Here is a 22,925-nt window from a genome sequence, read left to right as displayed (position 1 = left end):
AGTCAGCTGCTCTAGTGCTCCATCATAGAGGAGTCAGCTGCTCTAGTGATCCATCATAGGAGGTCAGCTGCTCTAGTGCTCCATCATAGAGGAGTCAGCTGCTCTAGTGCTCCATCATAGATGTGTCACCTGCTCTAGTGCTCCATCATAGAGGGGTCACCTGCTCTAGTGCTCCATCATAGAGGAGTCAGCTGCTCTAGTGCTCTATCATAGAGGGGTCACGTGCTCTATCATAGAGGAGTCAGCTGCTCTAGTGCTCCATCATAGAGGAGTCAGCTGCTCTAGTGCTCCATCATAGAGGAGTCAGCGGCTCTAGTGCTCCATCATAGAGGAGTCAGCGGCTCTAGTGCTCCATCATAGAGGAGTCAGCGGCTCTAGTGCTCCATCATAGAGGGGTCAGCTGCCTTAGTTCTCCATCATAGAGGGGTCAGCGGTTCTAGTGCTCCATCATAGAGGAGTCAGCTGCTCTAGTGCTCCATCGTAAAGGAGTCAGCTGCTCTAGTACTCCATCATAGAGGAGTCAGCTGCTCTAGTGCTCCATCGTAGAGGAGTCAGCTGCTCTAGTGCTCCATCATAAAGGAGTCAGCTGCTCTAGTGCTCCATCATAGAGGGGTCAGCTGCTCTAGTGCTCCATCATAGGAGGTCAGCTGCTCTAGTGCTCCATCGTAGAGGAGTCAGCTGCTCTAGTGCTCCATCATAGAGGGGTCAGCTGCTCTAGTGCTCCATCATAGGAGGTCAGCGGCTCTAGTGCTCCATTATAGAGGGGTCAGCTGCTCTAGTGCTCCATCATAGAGGGGTCAGCGGCTCTAGTGCTCCATCATAGAGGGGTCAGCTGCTCTAGTGCTCCATCATAGAGGGGTCAGCTGCTCTAGTGCTCCATCATAGGAGATCAGCGGCTCTAGTGCTCCATCATAGAGGGATCAGCTGCTCTAGTGCTCCATCATAGAAGGTCAGCTGCTCTAGTGCTCCATCATAGGAGGTCAGCTGCTCTAGTGCTCCATCATAGAGGAGTCAGCTGCTCTAGTGCTCCATCATAGAGGGGTCAGCGGCTCTAGTGCTCCATCGTAGAGGAGTCAGCTGCTCTAGTGCTCCATCATAGAGGGGTCAGCGGCTCTAGTGCTCCATCATAGAGGAGTCAGCTGCTCTAGTGCTCCATCATAGAGGGGTCAGCTGCTCTAGTGCTCCATCATAGAAGGTCAGCTGCTCTAGTGCTCCATCATAGGAGGTCAGCTGCTCTAGTGCTCCATCATAGAGGAGTCAGCTGCTCTCGTGCTCCATCATAGAGGGGTCAGCGGCTCTAGTGCTCCATCGTAGAGGAGTCAGCTGCTCTAGTGCTCCATCATAGAGGGGTCAGCGGCTCTAGTGCTCCATCATAGAGGAGTCAGCTGCTCTAGTGCTCCATCGTAGAGGAGTCAGCTGCTCTAGTGCTCCATCATAGAGGGGTCAGCGGCTCTAGTGCTCCATCATAGAGGAGTCAGCTGCTCTAGTGCTCCATCATAGAGGAGTCAGCTGCTCTAGTGCTCCATCATAGAGGGGTCAGCTGCTCTAGTGCTCCATCATAAAGGAGTCAGCTGCTCTAGTGCTCCATCATAGAGGGGTCAGCTACTCTATTGCTCCATCATAGAGGAGTCAGCTGCTCTAGTGCTCCATCATAGAGGGGTCAGCGGTTCTAGTGCTCCATCATAGAGGAGTCAGCTGCTCTAGTGCTCCATCATAGAGGAGTCAGCTGCTCTAGTGCTCCATCATAGAGGAGTCAGCTGCTCTAGTGCTCCATCATAGAGGGGTCAGCGGCTCTAGTGCTCCATCATAAAGGAGTCAGCTGCTCTAGTGCTCCATCATAGAGGAGTCAGCTGCTCTAGTGCTCCATCATAGAGGAGTCAGCTGCTCTAGTGCTCCATCATAGAGGGGTCAGCGGCTCTAGTGCTCCATCATAAAGGAGTCAGCTGCTCTAGTGCTCCATCATAGAGGAGTCAGCTGCTCTAGTGATCCATCATAAAGGAGTCAGCTGCTCTAGTGCTCCATCATAGAGGGGTCAGCTGCTCTAGTGCTCCATCATAGAGGGGTCAGCTACTCTAGTGCTCCATCATAGAGGGGTCAGCTACTCTAGTGCTCCATCATAGAGGAGTCAGCGGCTCTCGTGCTCCATCATAGAGGGGTCAGCTGCTCTAGTGCTCCATCATAGAGGGGTCAGCTGCTCTAGTGCTCCATCATAAAGGAGTCAGCTACTCTAGTGCTCCATCATAGAGGGGTCAGCTGCTCTAGTGCTCCATCATAGAGGGGTCAGCTACTCTAGTGCTCCATCATAGAGGAGTCAGCGGCTCTCGTGCTCCATCATAGAGGGGTCAGCTGCTCTAGTGCTCCATCATAGAGGGGTCAGCTACTCTAGTGCTCCATCATAGAGGAGTCAGCGGCTCTCGTGCTCCATCATAGAGGAGTCAGCTGCTCTAGTGCTCCATCATATGGGGGTCAGCTGCTCTCATTCTCCGTCTTAGAGTGTCAGCTGCTTTAGTGCTCCATCATAGAGTAGTCAGCTGCTCTAGTGCTCCATCATAGAGGAGTCAGCTGCTCTAGTGCTCTATCATATGGGGATCAGCTGCTCTAGTGCTCCATCATAGAGGGGTCAGCTGCTCTAGTGCTCCATCATAGAGGAGTCAGCTGCTCTAGTGCTCCATAATAGAGGGGTCAGCTGCTCTAGTGCTCCATCATATGTGGGTCAGCTGCTCTAGTGCTCCATCGTAGAGGGGTCACCTCCTCTAGTGCTCCATCATAGAGGGGTCAGCGGCTCTAGTGCTCCATCATAGGAGGTCAGCTGCTCTACTGCTCCATCATAGAGGGGTCAGCTGCTCTAGTGCTCTATCATAGAGGAGTCAGCTGCTCTAGTGCTCCATCATACAGGAGTCAGCTGCTCTAGTGCTCCATCATAGAGGAGTCAGCTGCTCTAGTGCTCCATCGTAGAGGGGTCAGCTGCTCTAGTGCTCCATCATATGGGGGTCAGCTGCTCTAGTGCTCCATCATAGAGGAGTCAGCTGCTCTAGTGCTCCATCATAGAGGGGTCAGCTGCTCTAGTGCTCCATCATAGAGGGGTCAGCTGCTCTAGTGCTCCATCATAGAGGGTCACCTCTTCTAGTTCTCCATCATAGGAGGTCAGCTGCTCTAGTGCTCCATCATAGAGGGGTCAGCTGCTCTAGTGCTCCATCATAGAGGGGTCAGCGGCTCTAGTGCTCCATCATAGAGGAGTCAGCTGCTCTAGTGCTCCATCATAGAGGAGTCAGCTGCTCTAGTGATCCATCATAGGAGGTCAGCTGCTCTAGTGCTCCATCATAGAGGAGTCAGCTGCTCTAGTGCTCCATCATAGAGGTGTCACCTGCTCTAGTGCTCCATCATAGAGGGGTCACCTGCTCTAGTGCTCCATCATAGAGGAGTCAGCTGCTCTAGTGCTCTATCATAGAGGGGTCACGTGCTCTATCATAGAGGAGTCAGCTGCTCTAGTGCTCCATCATAGAGGAGTCAGCTGCTCTAGTGCTCCATCATAGAGGAGTCAGCGGCTCTAGTGCTCCATCATAGAGGAGTCAGCTGCTCTAGTGCTCCATCATAGAGGAGTCAGCGGCTCTAGTGCTCCATCATAGAGGGGTCAGCTGCCTTAGTTCTCCATCATAGAGGGGTCAGCGGTTCTAGTGCTCCATCATAGAGGAGTCAGCTGCTCTAGTGCTCCATCGTAAAGGAGTCAGCTGCTCTAGTACTCCATCATAGAGGAGTCAGCTGCTCTAGTGCTCCATCGTAGAGGAGTCAGCTGCTCTAGTGCTCCATCATAAAGGAGTCAGCTGCTCTAGTGCTCCATCATAGAGGGGTCAGCTGCTCTAGTGCTCCATCATAGGAGGTCAGCTGCTCTAGTGCTCCATCGTAGAGGAGTCAGCTGCTCTAGTGCTCCATCATAGAGGGGTCAGCTGCTCTAGTGCTCCATCATAGGAGGTCAGCGGCTCTAGTGCTCCATTATAGAGGGGTCAGCTGCTCTAGTGCTCCATCATAGAGGGGTCAGCGGCTCTAGTGCTCCATCATAGAGGGGTCAGCTGCTCTAGTGCTCCATCATAGAGGGGTCAGCTGCTCTAGTGCTCCATCATAGGAGATCAGCGGCTCTAGTGCTCCATCATAGAGGGATCAGCTGCTCTAGTGCTCCATCATAGAAGGTCAGCTGCTCTAGTGCTCCATCATAGGAGGTCAGCTGCTCTAGTGCTCCATCATAGAGGAGTCAGCTGCTCTAGTGCTCCATCATAGAGGGGTCAGCGGCTCTAGTGCTCCATCGTAGAGGAGTCAGCTGCTCTAGTGCTCCATCATAGAGGGGTCAGCGGCTCTAGTGCTCCATCATAGAGGAGTCAGCTGCTCTAGTGCTCCATCATAGAGGGGTCAGCTGCTCTAGTGCTCCATCATAGAAGGTCAGCTGCTCTAGTGCTCCATCATAGGAGGTCAGCTGCTCTAGTGCTCCATCATAGAGGAGTCAGCTGCTCTCGTGCTCCATCATAGAGGGGTCAGCGGCTCTAGTGCTCCATCGTAGAGGAGTCAGCTGCTCTAGTGCTCCATCATAGAGGGGTCAGCGGCTCTAGTGCTCCATCATAGAGGAGTCAGCTGCTCTAGTGCTCCATCGTAGAGGAGTCAGCTGCTCTAGTGCTCCATCATAGAGGGGTCAGCGGCTCTAGTGCTCCATCATAGAGGAGTCAGCTGCTCTAGTGCTCCATCATAGAGGAGTCAGCTGCTCTAGTGCTCCATCATAGAGGGGTCAGCTGCTCTAGTGCTCCATCATAAAGGAGTCAGCTGCTCTAGTGCTCCATCATAGAGGGGTCAGCTACTCTAGTGCTCCATCATAGAGGAGTCAGCTGCTCTAGTGCTCCATCATAGAGGGGTCAGCGGTTCTAGTGCTCCATCATAGAGGAGTCAGCTGCTCTAGTGCTCCATCATAGAGGAGTCAGCGGCTCTAGTGCTCCATCATAGAGGAGTCAGCTGCTCTAGTGCTCCATCATAGAGGGGTCAGCGGCTCTAGTGCTCCATCATAAAGGAGTCAGCTGCTCTAGTGCTCCATCATAGAGGAGTCAGCTGCTCTAGTGCTCCATCATAGAGGAGTCAGCTGCTCTAGTGCTCCATCATAGAGGGGTCAGCGGCTCTAGTGCTCCATCATAAAGGAGTCAGCTGCTCTAGTGCTCCATCATAGAGGAGTCAGCTGCTCTAGTGATCCATCATAAAGGAGTCAGCTGCTCTAGTGCTCCATCGTAGAGGGGTCAGCTGCTCTAGTGCTCCATCATAGAGGGTCACCTCCTCTAGTGCTCCATCATAGAGGGGTCAGCTACTCTAGTGCTCCATCATAAAGGAGTCAGCTACTCTAGTGCTCCATCATAGAGGGGTCAGCTGCTCTAGTGCTCCATCATAGAGGGGTCAGCTGCTCTAGTGCTCCATCATAAAGGAGTCAGCTACTCTAGTGCTCCATCATAGAGGGGTCAGCTGCTCTAGTGCTCCATCATAGAGGGGTCAGCTACTCTAGTGCTCCATCATAGAGGGGTCAGCTACTCTAGTGCTCCATCATAGAGGAGTCAGCGGCTCTCGTGCTCCATCATAGAGGGGTCAGCTGCTCTAGTGCTCCATCATAGAGGGGTCAGCTGCTCTAGTGCTCCATCATAAAGGAGTCAGCTACTCTAGTGCTCCATCATAGAGGGGTCAGCTGCTCTAGTGCTCCATCATAGAGGGGTCAGCTACTCTAGTGCTCCATCATAGAGGGGTCAGCTACTCTAGTGCTCCATCATAGAGGAGTCAGCGGCTCTCGTGCTCCATCATAGAGGGGTCAGCTGCTCTAGTGCTCCATCATAGAGGGGTCAGCTGCTCTAGTGCTCCATCATAAAGGAGTCAGCTACTCTAGTGCTCCATCATAGAGGGGTCAGCTGCTCTAGTGCTCCATCATAGAGGGGTCAGCTACTCTAGTGCTCCATCATAGAGGGGTCAGCTACTCTAGTGCTCCATCATAGAGGAGTCAGCGGCTCTCGTGCTCCATCATAGAGGGGTCAGCTGCTCTAGTGCTCCATCATAGAGGGGTCAGCTGCTCTAGTGCTCCATCATAAAGGAGTCAGCTACTCTAGTGCTCCATCATAGAGGGGTCAGCTGCTCTAGTGCTCCATCATAGAGGGGTCAGCTACTCTAGTGCTCCATCATAGAGGAGTCAGCGGCTCTCGTGCTCCATCATAGAGGGGTCAGCTGCTCTAGTGCTCCATCATAGAGGGGTCAGCTACTCTAGTGCTCCATCATAGAGGAGTCAGCGGCTCTCGTGCTCCATCATAGAGGGGTCAGCTGCTCTAGTGCTCCATCATAGAGGGGTCAGCTACTCTAGTGCTCCATCATAGAGGGGTCAGCGGCTCTAGTGCTCCATCATAGAGGAGTCAGCGGCTCTCGTGCTCCATCATAGAGGGGTCAGCTACTCTAGTGCTCCATCATAGAGGGGTCAGCGGCTCTCGTGCTCCATCATAGAGGGGTCAGCTGCTCTAGTGCTCCATCATAGAGGGGTCAGCTACTCTAGTGCTCCATCATAGAGGGGTCAGCTACTCTAGTGTTCCATCATAGAGGGGTCAGCGGCTCTAGTGCTCCATCATAGAGGGGTCAGCGGCTCTAGTGCTCCATCGTAGAGGGGTCAGCGGCTCTAGTGCTCCATCGTAGAGGGGTCAGCGGCTCTAGTGCTCCATCGTAGAGGGGTCAGCGGCTCTAGTGCTCCATCATAGAGGGGTCAGCGGCTCTAGTGCTCCATCGTAGAGGGGTCAGCTGCTCTAGTGCTCCAACATAGAGGGGTCAGCGGCTCTAGTGCTCCATCATAGAGGGGTCAGCGGCTCTAGTGCTCCATCATAGAGGAGTCAGCGGCTCTCGTGTTCCATCATAGAGGGGTCAGCGGCTCTAGTGTTCCATCATAGAGGAGTCAGCGGCTCTCGTGTTCCATCATAGAGGGGTCAGCGGCTCTAGTGTTCCATCATAGAGGAGTCAGCGGCTCTCGTGTTCCATCATAGAGGGGTCAGCGGCTCTCGTGTTCCATCATAGAGGGGTCAGCTACTCTAGTGCTCCATCATAGAGGGGTCAGCGGCTCTAGTGCTCCATCATAGAGGGGTCAGCTGCTCTAGTGCTCCATCGTAGAGGGGTCAGCGGCTCTAGTGTTCCATCATAGAGGGGTCAGTATTCTTCTGTTACACCATAGGGAAGGGATGGGGTTCTGCTGCAGTTTTGGCGTTCCCACTGTAATGCGGTCCTCTGCTGTAACCTCCGGGGGGCGCAGCCTCTCCTAATATTAACCTTTCATATTTTGCTCTTTCTCTCAGCAAATAAATAAATCAGTAGTAACTTCCTGAAATGTCAGCTATGTGGGGGGAGGGGAGGGGACAGCCGGAGCACTGTGGCCCCTGATCTGAGTGGGAGCCGCGGCTGCAGATCTCCTTGTACCTGGAGCTCATTTTATCAGCTGTAATATGGCAGTACCCACCACTGAAATCTGCAGGAAATACAACATTGGGGGCGCAGTAGAGAACATGTGACATCATGTATGTGTGTAGGGTAACTGACGGTGGTGCCCGGGGTGTGATACATGTCATCCCCAAAGTCTCAGCTGAGCGATGAGTGTAATATATACCAAGGGAACGGTGAGGAGACCCCGCAGCAATCAGCAGGGACCCCTACCACATATAAGATACAGGACTAGAGAGGCCGCCTATAGTGGGATCAGTGACTTGTACTTTCCCTTTCCCTCATGATCCCTACACTTTGTCACATATTTGCCATCCTGGCTCTTCTACCCTTTACTTCATGTTGTGTCATTGCCTCGGTGCTGCCCCAGTGACTGTTGGAGCCTCTTATGTCTCAGTGTTTTGCTTTTGCTACAGTGTATCAGCGCAGATAAGCCTAATAGTGGTCCCTTTTCCCGCCGGTCACATTCTCTCAGACCCTCCGCCGCCACCGCCGCCTCCTCGCTGTCACTTCTCACCGTTCACTTAATTAAAGCAATTTCCAATTTGTCTCAGATGAGGTGAAATTGCTTCCTGATTCCAGAACGGCGAAGTAATTACACAAGAATTAACAATCTGCAAATATACATAACCAGCGCGTGATGGGAGGCCTATGAGAGTGACAGGCAGCAGGGCCCCGGGGGCCACAGAACCCCCACACAAGCCTGCCTGATACAAGACTTCAAAGGGTTGCAGGGTGGTAGTGAGAGCACTGCACCAAGGAGGGTGAAGTCTGTCTTGTGCTCTAGTCACATCCAAAGCTACTAGTTGTTTGTGACCTCTCGGGGTGAAGGGTCTCACTTTGTCCCTGCTACAGTATGTAAGGCCTTATCCCCCAGTCACATCCGGAGCTGCAGTCTTCTGGCTACTGTAGTAAGTGTGCTGACAGACCCTGCTCTTGCAGCTTAGCTTGGGTTCTGTAACACACTTCACTCTGCTACGTTGCATTCAGGTAGACAGAGCCCCCCTGTAATCCCACTACATCTTCTACAATGCAATACAGCAGAGGGTGCAGGTGGTCAGGAGCGGTGCGGAGCCTGAGAGCCGGGGCTCCATGTCTTGTGTCTGGTCTCTAAGTGGCTCATGTTGTGCGGGCTGCTGGTGAGGTGTCAGCCTGCGTGGGGCGCCAGTAATTTATGGGGGGGGGGGGGTGATCTGCCTGGTGCACAGTGATACCTGACAAGCACCTGCCAAGAAGAGCGAAGCTGGAAGGAATCTGCTACTCATATATAAAGAGGAACAACACGGCGCTGCTGCTTGTGGGGTGAAGAGGTGCAGGTGGAGCAGACCCAGCAGAATATCTGTATATGGGCTCAATCTGAGTTTAAAGGGATTCACTTGGAATATGATATGAATTGTCTGTTCTTAAGATAAGCCATCAATATTATAGTCCTGGGAAAGGCGACTCCACCTGTAAGGTGTGAACAATCCCCAATGTGTTACCCAAGAGAAGTGGGCGCTCCCTGCACCCCAATCAACTGGCCAGAGCATCCCTGCACCCCAAACAACTGGCCAGAGCATCCCTGCACCCCAAACAACTGGCCAGAGCATCCCTGCACCCCAAACAACTGGCCAGAGCATCCCTGCACCCCAAACAACTGGCCAGAGCATCCCTGCACCCCAAACAACTGGCCAGAGCATCCCTGCACCCCAAACAACTGGCCAGAGCATCCCTGCACCCCAAACAACTGGCCAGAGCATCCCTGCACCCCAAACAACTGGCCAGAGCATCCCTGCACATGTCACTACCTCCCAAATAATGATGAGAAACTTTCTACTGCTCTCATTCCAATCCTCAATTCATATAGATTTATACTCCATTCACAACCAGAGCTGCATTCACAATTCTACTGTAAGTTCCCTGTGTGCAATAATCATTCTTTGCGTGTTTATACATTGTTGAAGATGTTTGTGCCAGACACCATCATATAATACATGGATACACTGATATAATACATGGATACACTGATATAATACATGGATACACTGATATAATACATGGATACACTGATATAATACATGGATACACTGATATAATACATGGATACACTGTGATATAATACATGGATACACTGATATAATACATGGATACACTGATATAATACATGGATACACTGTGATATAATACATGGATACACTGATATAATACATGGATACACTGTGATATAATACATGGATACGCTGTGATATAATACATGGATACACTGATATAATACATGGATACACTGTGATATAATACATGGATACACTGATATAATACATGGATACACTGATATAATACATGGATACACTGATATAATACATGGATACACTGATATAATACATGGATACACTGATATAATACATGGATACACTGATATAATACATGGATACGCTGTGATATAATACATGGATACACTGATATAATACATGGATACACTGATATAATACATGGATACACTGTGATATAATACATGGATACACTGATATAATACATGGATACGCTGTGATATAATACATGGATACACTGTGATATAATACATGGATACACTGATATAATACATGGATACACTGATATAATACATGGATACGCTGTGATATAATACATGGATACACTGATATAATACATGGATACACTGATATAATACATGGATACACTGATATAATACATGGATACACTGATATAATACATGGATACACTGATATAATACATGGATACACTGTGATATAATACATGGATACACTGATATAATACATGGATACACTGATATAATACATGGATACGCTGTGATATAATACATGGATACGCTGTGATATAATACATGGATACACTGATATAATACATGGATACACTGATATAATACATGGATACACTGATATAATACATGGATACGCTGTGATATAATACATGGATACGCTGTGATATAATACATGGATACGCTGTGATATAATACATGGATACACTGTGATATAATACATGGATACGCTGTGATATAATACATGGATACACTGTGATATAATACATGGATACGCTGTGATATAATACATGGATACACTGATATAATACATGGATACACTGATATAATACGTGGATACACTGATATAATACATGGATACACTGATATAATACATGGATACACTGATATAATACATGGATACACTGATATAATACATGGATACACTGTGATATAATACATGGATACACTGATATAATACATGGATACACTGATATAATACATGGATACACTGTGATATAATACATGGATACACTGTGATATAATACATGGATACACTGATATAATACATGGATACACTGATATAATACATGGATACACTGTGATATAATACATGGATACACTGATATAATACATGGATACACTGATATAATACATGGATACGCTGTGATATAATACATGGATACACTGTGATATAATACATGGATACACTGATATAATACATGGATACACTGATATAATACATGGATACACTGTGATATAATACATGGATACACTGATATAATACATGGATACACTGATATAATACATGGATACACTGATATAATACATGGATACACTGTGATATAATACATGGATACACTGATATAATACATGGATACGCTGATATAATACATGGATACACTGATATAATACATGGATACGCTGATATAATACATGGATACGCTGATATAATACATGGATACACTGATATAATACATGGATACACTGATATAATACATGGATACACTGATATAATACATGGATACACTGATATAATACATGGATACACTGATATAATACAAGGATACACTGATATAATACATGGATACACTGTGATATAATACATGGATACACTGATATAATACAAGGATACACTGATATAATACATGGATACGCTGTGATATAATACATGGATACACTGTGATATAATACATGGATACACTGATATAATACATGGATACACTGTGATATAATACATGGATACACTGTGATATAATACATGGATACGCTGTGATATAATACATGGATACACTGATATAATACATGGATACACTGATATAATACATGGATACACTGTGATATAATACATGGATACACTGTGATATAATACATGGATACACTGATATAATACATGGATACACTGTGATATAATACATGGATACACTGATATAATACATGGATACACTGTGATATAATACATGGATACACTGTGATATAATACATGGATACACTGTGATATAATACATGGATACACTGTGATATAATACATGGATACGCTGATATAATACATGGATACACTGATATAATACATGGATACGCTGATATAATACATGGATACGCTGATATAATACATGGATACACTGATATAATACATGGATACACTGATATAATACATGGATACACTGATATAATACATGGATACACTGATATAATACATGGATACACTGATATAATACATGGATACACTGATATAATACATGGATACACTGATATAATACATGGATACGCTGTGATATAATACATGGATACACTGATATAATACATGGATACGCTGTGATATAATACATGGATACACTGATATAATACATGGATACACTGATATAATACATGGATACACTGATATAATACATGGATACACTGATATAATACATGGATACACTGTGATATAATACATGGATACGCTGTGATATAATACATGGATACACTGATATAATACATGGATACACTGTGATATAATACATGGATACGCTGATATAATACATGGATACACTGATATAATACATGGATACACTGATATAATACATGGATACACTGTGATATAATACATGGATACACTGTGATATAATACATGGATACACTGATATCATACATGGATACGCTGATATAATACATGGATACACTGATATAATACATGGATACACTGATATAATACATGGATACGCTGATATAATACATGGATACGCTGATATAATACATGGATACACTGATATAATACAAGGATACACTGATATAATACATGGATACACTGTGATATAATACATGGATACACTGATATAATACATGGATACACTGATATAATACAAGGATACACTGATATAATACATGGATACGCTGTGATATAATACATGGATACACTGTGATATAATACATGGATACACTGATATAATACATGGATACACTGTGATATAATACATGGATACACTGTGATATAATACATGGATACGCTGTGATATAATACATGGATACACTGATATAATACATGGATACACTGATATAATACATGGATACACTGTGATATAATACATGGATACACTGATATAATACATGGATACACTGTGATATAATACATGGATACACTGTGATATAATACATGGATACACTGATATAATACATGGATACACTGATATAATACATGGATACACTGTGATATAATACATGGATACACTGATATAATACATGGATACACTGTGATATAATACATGGATACACTGTGATATAATACATGGATACACTGATATAATACATGGATACACTGATATAATACATGGATACACTGTGATATAATACATGGATACGCTGTGATATAATACATGGATACACTGATATAATACATGGATACACTGATATAATACATGGATACGCTGTGATATAATACATGGATACACTGTGATATAATACATGGATACACTGATATAATACATGGATACACTGATATAATACATGGATACACTGTGATATAATACATGGATACACTGATATAATACATGGATACACTGATATAATACATGGATACACTGATATAATACATGGATACACTGATATAATACATGGATACACTGATATAATACATGGATATACTGATATAATACATGGATACACTGATATAATACATGGATACACTGATATAATACATGGATACACTGTGATATAATACATGGATACGCTGATATAATACATGGATACACTGATATAATACATGGATACGCTGATATAATACATGGATACGCTGATATAATACATGGATACACTGATATAATACATGGATACACTGATATAATACATGGATATACTGATATAATACATGGATACACTGATATAATACATGGATACACTGATATAATACATGGATACACTGATATAATACATGGATACACTGATATAATACATGGATACACTGATATAATACATGGATACGCTGTGATATAATACATGGATACACTGATATAATACATGGATACGCTGTGATATAATACATGGATACACTGATATAATACATGGATACACTGATATAATACATGGATACACTGATATAATACATGGATACACTGATATAATACATGGATACACTGTGATATAATACATGGATACGCTGTGATATAATACATGGATACACTGATATAATACATGGATACACTGTGATATAATACATGGATACACTGTGATATAATACATGGATACACTGATATCATACATGGATACGCTGATATAATACATGGATACACTGATATAATACATGGATACACTGATATAATACATGGATACGCTGATATAATACATGGATACGCTGATATAATACATGGATACACTGATATAATACATGGATACACTGATATAATACATGGATACACTGTGATATAATACATGGATACACTGATATAATACATGGATACACTGATATAATACATGGATACACTGATATAATACAAGGATACACTGATATAATACATGGATACACTGATATAATACATGGATACACTGATATAATACATGGATACACTGTGATATAATACATGGATACACTGATATAATACATGGATACACTGATATAATACATGGATACACTGATATAATACATGGATACACTGTGATATAATACATGGATACACTGATATAATACATGGATACACTGATATAATACATGGATACACTGTGATATAATACATGGATACACTGATATAATACATGGATACACTGATATAATACATGGATACACTGATATAATACAAGGATACACTGATATAATACATGGATACGCTGTGATATAATACATGGATACACTGTGATATAATACATGGATACACTGATATAATACATGGATACACTGTGATATAATACATGGATACACTGTGATATAATACATGGATACGCTGTGATATAATACATGGATACACTGATATAATACATGGATACACTGATATAATACATGGATACACTGTGATATAATACATGGATACACTGATATAATACATGGATACACTGTGATATAATACATGGATACACTGATATAATACATGGATACACTGTGATATAATACATGGATACACTGATATAATACATGGATACACTGTGATATAATACATGGATACACTGATATAATACATGGATACACTGTGATATAATACATGGATACACTGATATAATACATGGATACACTGTGATATAATACATGGATACACTGTGATATAATACATGGATACACTGATATAATACATGGATACACTGATATAATACATGGATACACTGTGATATAATACATGGATACACTGATATAATACATGGATACACTGTGATATAATACATGGATACACTGTGATATAATACATGGATACACTGATATAATACATGGATACACTGATATAATACATGGATACACTGTGATATAATACATGGATACACTGATATAATACATGGATACACTGATATAATACATGGATACACTGTGATATAATACATGGATACACTGTGATATAATACATGGATACACTGTGATATAATACATGGATACACTGTGATATAATACATGGATACACTGTGATATAATACATGGATACACTGATATAATACATGGATACACTGATATAATACATGGATACACTGATATAATACATGGATACACTGTGATATAATACATGGATACACTGATATAATACATGGATACACTGATATAATACATGGATACACTGTGATATAATACATGGATACACTGATATAATACATGGATACACTGATATAATACATGGATACACTGATATAATACATGGATACACTGATATAATACATGGATACACTGTGATATAATACATGGATACACTGATATAATACATGGATACACTGATATAATACATGGATACACTGATATAATACATGGATACACTGTGATATAATACATGGATACACTGATATAATACATGGATACACTGATATAATACATGGATACACTGATATAATACATGGATACGCTGATATAATACATGGATACGCTGATATAATACATGGATACGCTGTGATATAATACATGGATACGCTGTGATATAATACATGGATACACTGATATAATACATGGATACACTGATATAATACATGGATACGCTGTGATATAATACATGGATACACTGATATAATACATGGATACACTGATATAATACATGGATACACTGTGATATAATACATGGATACACTGATATAATACATGGATACACTGTGATATAATACATGGATACACTGATATAATACATGGATACACTGATATAATACATGGATACACTGATATAATACATGGATACACTGTGATATAATACATGGATACGCTGTGATATAATACATGGATACACTGATATAATACATGGATACACTGTGATATAATACATGGATACGCTGTGATATAATACATGGATACACTGATATAATACATGGATACGCTGTGATATAATACATGGATACACTGATATAATACATGGATACGCTGTGATATAATACATGGATACACTGATATAATACATGGATACACTGTGATATAATACATGGATACACTGTGATATAATACATGGATACACTGTGATATAATACATGGATACACTGATATAATACATGGATACACTGATATAATACATGGATACACTGATATAATACATGGATACACTGTGATATAATACATGGATACACTGATATAATATATGGATACGCTGTGATATAATACATGGATACACTGATATAATATATGGATACGCTGTGATATAATACATGGATACACTGTGATATAATACATGGATACACTGTGATATAATACATGGATACACTGTGATATAATACATGGATACACTGATATAATACATGGATACGCTGTGATATAATACATGGATACGCTGTGATATAATACATGGATACGCTGTGATATAATACATGGATACACTGTGATATAATACATGGATACACTGTGATATAATACATGGATACGCTGTGATATAATACATGGATACGCTGTGATATAATACATGGATACACTGTGATATAATACATGGATACACTGATATAATACATGGATACGCTGTGATATAATACATGGATACACTGTGATATAATACATGGATACGCTGTGATATAATACATGGATACGCTGATATAATACATGGATACGCTGTGATATAATACATGGATACACTGTGATATAATACATGGATACACTTCTACCTCTGCACTGCATTATGTCGGTTATACTGGATACTTTGGATACTTTGTTGCCATAAGAATGATAACTGCAGCTTTGGAAGTATAAGCCTCTATTCACACTTTGCAGGTTTACTGCAGATATTTCCAGTGCACACATCGGGCTGTATGTGACGCAGCGCCTGGTGCCATTTGAGTGTAAATAGTGTCTCTTTGGATAACGTGTGAGTGCGGCTCTGGCTGTGAGTGGAGTGTATTGTGTGAGTGCAGCTCTGGCTGTGAGTGGAGTGTATTGTGTGAGTGCAGCTCTGGCTGTGAGTGGAGTGTATTGTGTGAGTGCAGCTCTGGCTGTGAGTGGAGTGTAATGTGTGAGTGCAGCTCTGGCTGTGAGTGGAGTGTATTGTGTGAGTGCAGCTCTGGCTGTGAGTGGAGTGTATTGTGTGAGTGCAGCTCTGGCTGTGAGTGGAGTGTATTGTGTGAGTGCAGCTCTGGCTGTGAGTGGAGTGTAATGTGTGAGCGCAGCTCTGGCTGTGAGTGGAGTGTAATGTGTGAGTGCAGCTCTGGCTGTGAGTGGAGTGTAATGTGTGAGTGCAGCTCTGGCTGTGAGTGGAGTGTAATGTGTGAGTGCAGCTCTGGCTGTGAGTGGAGTGTATTGTGTGAGTGCAGCTCTGGCTGTGAGTGGAGTGTATTGTGTGAGTGCAGCTCTGGCTGTGAGTGGAGTGTAATGTGTGAGCGCAGCTCTGGCTGTGAGTGGAGTGTATTGTGTGAGTGCAGCTCTGGCTGTGAGTGGAGTGTATTGTGTGAGTGCAGCTCTGGCTGTGAGTGGAGTGTAATGTGTGAGTGCAGCTCTGGCTGTGAGTGGAGTGTATTGTGTGAGTGCAGCTCTGGCTGTGAGTGGAGTGTATTGTGTGAGTGCAGTTCTGGCTGTGAGTGGAGTGTATTGTGTGAGTGCAGTTCTGGCTGTGAGTGGAGTGTATTGTGTGAGTGCAGCTCTGGCTGTGAGTGGAGTGTATTGTGTAAGTGCAGCTCTGGCTGTGAGTGGAGTGTATTGTGTGAGTGCAGCTCTGGCTGTGAGTGGAGTGTATTGTGTGAGTGCAGCTCTGGCTGTGAGTGGAGTGTAATGTGTGAGTGCAGCTCTGGCTGTGAGTGGAGTGTATTGTGTGAGTGCAGCTCTGGCTGTGAGTGGAGTGTAATGTGTGAGTGCAGCTCTGGCTGTGAGTGGAGTGTAATGTGTGAGTGCATCTCTGGCTGTGAGTGGAGTGTAATGTGTGAGTGCAGCTCTGGCTGTGAGTGGAGTGTATTGTGTAAGTGCAGCTCTGGCTGTGAGTGGAGTGTATTGTGTGAGTGCAGCTCTGGCTGTGAGTGGAGTGTAATGTGTGAGTGCAGCTCTGGCTGTGAGTGGAGTGTATTGTGTGAGTGCGGCTCTGGCTGTGAGTGGAGTGTAATGTGTGAGTGCAGCTCTGGCTGTGAGTGGAGTGTATTGTGTAAGTGCAGCTCTGGCTGTGAGTGGAGTGTATTGTGTGAGTGCAGCTCTGGCTGTGAGTGGAGTGTAATGTGTGAGTGCAGCTCTGGCTGTGAGTGGAGTGTAATGTGTGAGTGCAGCTCTGGCTGTGAGTGGAGTGTAATGTGTGAGTGCAGCTCTGGCTGTGAGTGGAGTGTATTGTGTGAGTGCAGTTCTGGCTGTGAGTGGAGTGTAATGTGTGAGTGCAGCTCTGGCTGTGAGTGGAGTGTATTGTGTGAGTGCAGCTCTGGCTGTGAGTGGAGTGTAATGTGTGAGTGCAGCTCTGGCTGTGAGTGGAGTGTATTGTGTGAGTGCAGCTCTGGCTGTGAGTGGAGTGTATTGTGTGAGTGCAGCTCTGGCTGTGAGTGGAGTGTATTGTGTGAGTGCAGCTCTGGCTGTGAGTGGAGTGTAATGTGTGAGTGCAGCTCTGGCTGTGAGTGGAGTGTATTGTGTGAGTGCAGCTCTGGCTGTGAGTGGAGTGTATTGTGTGAGTGCAGCTCTGGCTGTGAGTGGAGTGTATTGTGTGAGTGCGGCTCTGGCTGTGAGTGGAGTGTATTGTGTGAGTGCAGTTCTGGCTGTGAGTGGAGTGTAATGTGTGAGTGCAGCTCTGGCTGTGAGTGGAGTGTATTGTGTGAGTGCGGCTCTGGCTGTGAGTGGAGTGTATTGTGTGAGTGCGGCTCTGGCTGTGAGTGGAGTGTATTGTGTGAGTGCAGTTCTGGCTGTGAGTGGAGTGTATTGTGTGAGTGCAGCTCTGGCTGTGAGTGGAGTGTAATGTGTGAGTGCAGCTCTGGCTGTGAGTGGAGTGTAATGTGTGAGCACAGCTCTGGCTGTGAGTGGAGTGTATTGTGTGAGTGCAGCTCTGGCTGTGAGTGGAGTGTATTGTGTGAGTGCAGCTCTGGCTGTGAGTGGAGTGTATTGTGTGAGTGCAGCTCTGGCTGTGAGTGGAGTGTATTGTGTGAGTGCAGCTCTGGCTGTGAGTGGAGTGTAATGTGTGAGCGCAGCTCTGGCTGTGAGTGGAGTGTATTGTGTGAGCGCAGCTCTGGCTGTGAGTGGAGTGTAATGTGTGAGTGCAGCTCTGGCTGTGAGTGGAGTGTATTGTGTGAGTGCAGCTCTGGCTGTGAGTGGAGTGTAATGTGTGAGTGCAGCTCTGGCTGTGAGTGGAGTGTAATGTGTGAGTGCAGCTCTGGGGCCATGTGGGGGTGAGGACGCCTCTCCTGCAGCCGCTGCACTTCCATTGCTTGTAGATGGGGATGGGATTCGTCTTTGCTCTGGGAGATGCCTCTCTCTGAAGGTTACGTGTGTGCGCCGGTGAGCTCGCCTGTCAGGTGGAGCGTGTCCGGGGGTCTCGCTGTCTTCCCCAGCATATGTTCTGCTTTGTACGGGTGAGCCAGGCCCCGCAGAGAAACTGTGAGACACAGAAAGGTCACAGAAAACTTCTCAAATTCACCTCCAAAGTTTTAGTACATGGTGGGCGGTAGTGGCGAGGGGTTAAACATGGCGCCACTTACATCCTATTGTTCCGTTTGTGTCTTTCAGATCGCCTTCTCGCAGCACAACACCATCATGGACCTGGTGCAGTTCTTTGTCACCTTCTTCAGGTAAGGACTAGCGTAGCCGGAGCCCTCACCCCCCACACCCTCTAAATATCCCCCCGAGGCTCTTCTCTCATGTCAGCATGTATCTGTTCCTGGTAAAGCTGAGTGACAGCCAATATGGCCCCCAAAGTCCTGAGAAGTCGGTGTGCCTCAGTCAGCAGTTGTATTGGCAGCTATTGTGATTCTTTTCACCCAGCATTTCCAGGAACAGATAGACCTGATCTGAGCAGCAGATGACCCCCGTTAGATGGCGACTGCGCACACGCGTATTGTGTGTAAGATCTATGTCTGGGAGGTGTCATGTGACGGACGCGGCACAACAAATCCGTAGTGAATGTAGAGTGCACCAATAGCAGAGCCCCTCAGCGCCCCCCCGGGTCAGGGGTCAGGGCCCTTACATGACTGGTGACAGTGCTGAGGTCATGTGATAGTCTATTGAAGTCAAGAGAAGCGCCTTGATTCTGTGGGCGCCGCTTATTATGTAACATATCTTCAGCCGCTGCTTGTAATATCGAGCTGGATAATGGCGGCCCGCGGAGTTCATTAGTCTTTTTGCCGTTTGCCTCCATGTTCCTCCATTAGGAGTGTTTTACATCTGGGATACAATGACCCCGCGGGCCTTAGTGAATGTCGGCGCCCGCCTCGCCTAATGACGCTGATCACTGTAAACACGCTTCTTTTCCACACCACACGATTTGCTTTGTTTCTGCCCGTTCACCGTCTTCAGTCGGGCGCCGGGCGATGTCCCGTGGCCGCAGCTAAGTGAATGTGACGTGAGTTGTCTTTTAAGACTCTGCAGGCTGTCAGCCCCCCAGGACGTCTTCCATGAAGGGCGAGCGTGAGGATGTGGGAGGGCTACGGATTCTCAAGCTTAAGATACTTTGTGTCTCCTCCCGGCGGCGGCGTCCAGTCCCAGCCGATTATGTAACGCACTAACTGCTGTGCCGAACCAGTCACTGCATGATGCGAGCGGCTCAGGTAATGGGGAGCGTACCCAAACTGTGGTATCCTGAGCCGCTGTATCTAATCCTAGCATGCCTCATACTGTCTACTCAGCCACTGTATCTAATCCCTGCCTGCTGTATCTAAGCCTGCCATCTGACTCAGAGTGTCCTTGCTATGTGGGTCTGTATGTCTAGATTCATCAGGGGCAGGACATGTGTGAGATGAGTTTGGCGCAGGCCACGATTGGTGGAGATTTGATAACTTGTCGCCATGTTTGGCTTCATGACGTCGGCCCAATGGCAGGAACCTGGTCTGCAGCGTCTTCTGTTCTCTCCTCTGTCCTGACACACTGGTTTAGGAGAGGCGCGCAGCGCGCCGTGTCCGGTGACTGATCGCTGAGGTGGCCTGGTCGCGCGGCTCTTCAGAGGCCTGACGGGGAAAACCAATACAATCATTAAATTCTTTTTTAGTATGTTGGTACAGCAGAGCCCAGGGGCGCACAAGTGACCGGGGAGGATTTGGGATTATGGTGAGAGGTTTCCAGGGGTGCTGCGCACATTGACCCCTCTGTGGTGACCATCAGACGGCAGAGTCCCCCACGTCTGTCCCGCTCGTGTCCGGGGCGTTGTCATTTCTCTTCTTATTAATGTCGCCTGACGCCCCCTATAGCTCACTGCTGTCCATGGCTTCCATCACTGACTGTCTCCCTCTGATTTCTGCAGCTGTTTCTTGTCGCTCCTCCTGGTGGCCGCTGTGGTTTGGAAGATTAAGCAGACGTGCTGGGCGTCTCGGCGGAGAGAGGTAAGTGTGCGCCAAATCTGTAGTACCCACATTACACCTATAGGGTTATACTACACAGCGCCCCCTCTGGTCAGGTGGAGAATCCCTGGTTTGAGGACACACTGTCACAGAACGCTGCTGTGGTAACTACTCAGATAAATCACATCTTTCTTTTTCCATTTTCCCCACATATAATATTGGGATTGTAGTTTAGTGTGTGCAGAGCCCGCCATAGTTTCTGCACAATTGTATTATTTCCGGACATCCCATGTCTGGGAAGGATCAGCAGCTCTGGCCATCCTGGGCTTGTAGTTCTAGTTATGAATAGAATGCCAGAATGACGGTACAGACTGACTCTTGTGGTGATTTCAGATATAATGACTCTCCTCAATTCCAGTGATAGTGTCTGGTGGTGCTTATGTTATGTCACACCAGGCCTTTCAGGGTCTGTGGAAAGCTGGGTGTCAGGAGCTGTGTGTAGCTGGCTCCTGCACAGACTCCTGGGTAATCACAGACTACCGTTCCTTATGAAATGGAAAACAGACGTTTGATCTGTGAGCCGGTAAATGCGCCAGATGCGCTGACAGGTGGAGGAGCGCTGCGGGAGATGCTGCAACACTCAGACAAGCTGCCGGGCGCTGCATACACATGCCCCATGAGGGAACGGGGGGCCACAGAGCCACGTGGTGCGAGATAGTGCCACACTCTGTGCATGCACCTGTAACCGGGAAAGCTGGATGATCAGCCATGACACAGAATTGCCATTTGATGACACATCCCCTCCCCCTTTCCATGCTGTCTACTTGTATTCTGGGATCTCGGAAAGCTGAGTTACAGCCCCATGTAAGCTGTAATGTCGGCCATATTGGTCACCCAGCTTTCCCAGCACATCCTGACGGCGGGGTCGTGTATCTACAGACAATTTCTCGATTGCAGCAGGAAATGATTCCTAATCCTAAATCTAAATGTTACAATGTGACATTTTCGCTGCCTTTTCCCATAATCCTCAGCGTCCGCGGCAGCGGCGGAGCGCGGCCTCTCATCCGATCGGACAGGAGATGTTATCTGAGCGATTCCTGTAAATCTCAGCCTTCAGTCCTAATCTGTCACCAGACAGTAGAAAGTTTCCGTCTCCTCCCCGCTTATGGCGCGCTCTGCGCCCGCGGTTCTA

The 22,925-nt window shown here is 45.3% G+C and overlaps 1 protein-coding gene across 1 annotated transcript in view; it reads left to right on the top strand.

The window, feature by feature from the left end:
* Positions 1 to 22,285, top strand: part of LOC142186809 (attractin-like protein 1) — a gene marked incomplete at its 5' end in the record, with an annotated part of 174,907 nt that extends 152,622 nt beyond the window's left edge. The window contains 3 exons of the mRNA XM_075261373.1: positions 19,971 to 20,032; positions 21,697 to 21,794; positions 22,152 to 22,285. Of these exons, the coding sequence (XP_075117474.1) occupies positions 19,971 to 20,032; positions 21,697 to 21,794; positions 22,152 to 22,285 (294 nt within the window). The remainder of the gene's footprint in view (positions 1 to 19,970; positions 20,033 to 21,696; positions 21,795 to 22,151) is intronic.
* Positions 22,286 to 22,925: the final 640 nt, after the last annotated feature.

Source organism: Leptodactylus fuscus, unplaced genomic scaffold (genome assembly GCF_031893055.1).
Source record: "Leptodactylus fuscus isolate aLepFus1 unplaced genomic scaffold, aLepFus1.hap2 HAP2_SCAFFOLD_120, whole genome shotgun sequence".
In the NCBI taxonomy this organism is placed as follows: Eukaryota; Metazoa; Chordata; class Amphibia; order Anura; family Leptodactylidae; genus Leptodactylus; species Leptodactylus fuscus.
The sequence above is the reverse complement of the archived record's forward strand: the minus strand, read 5'-3'. Positions and strand labels throughout refer to the sequence as shown.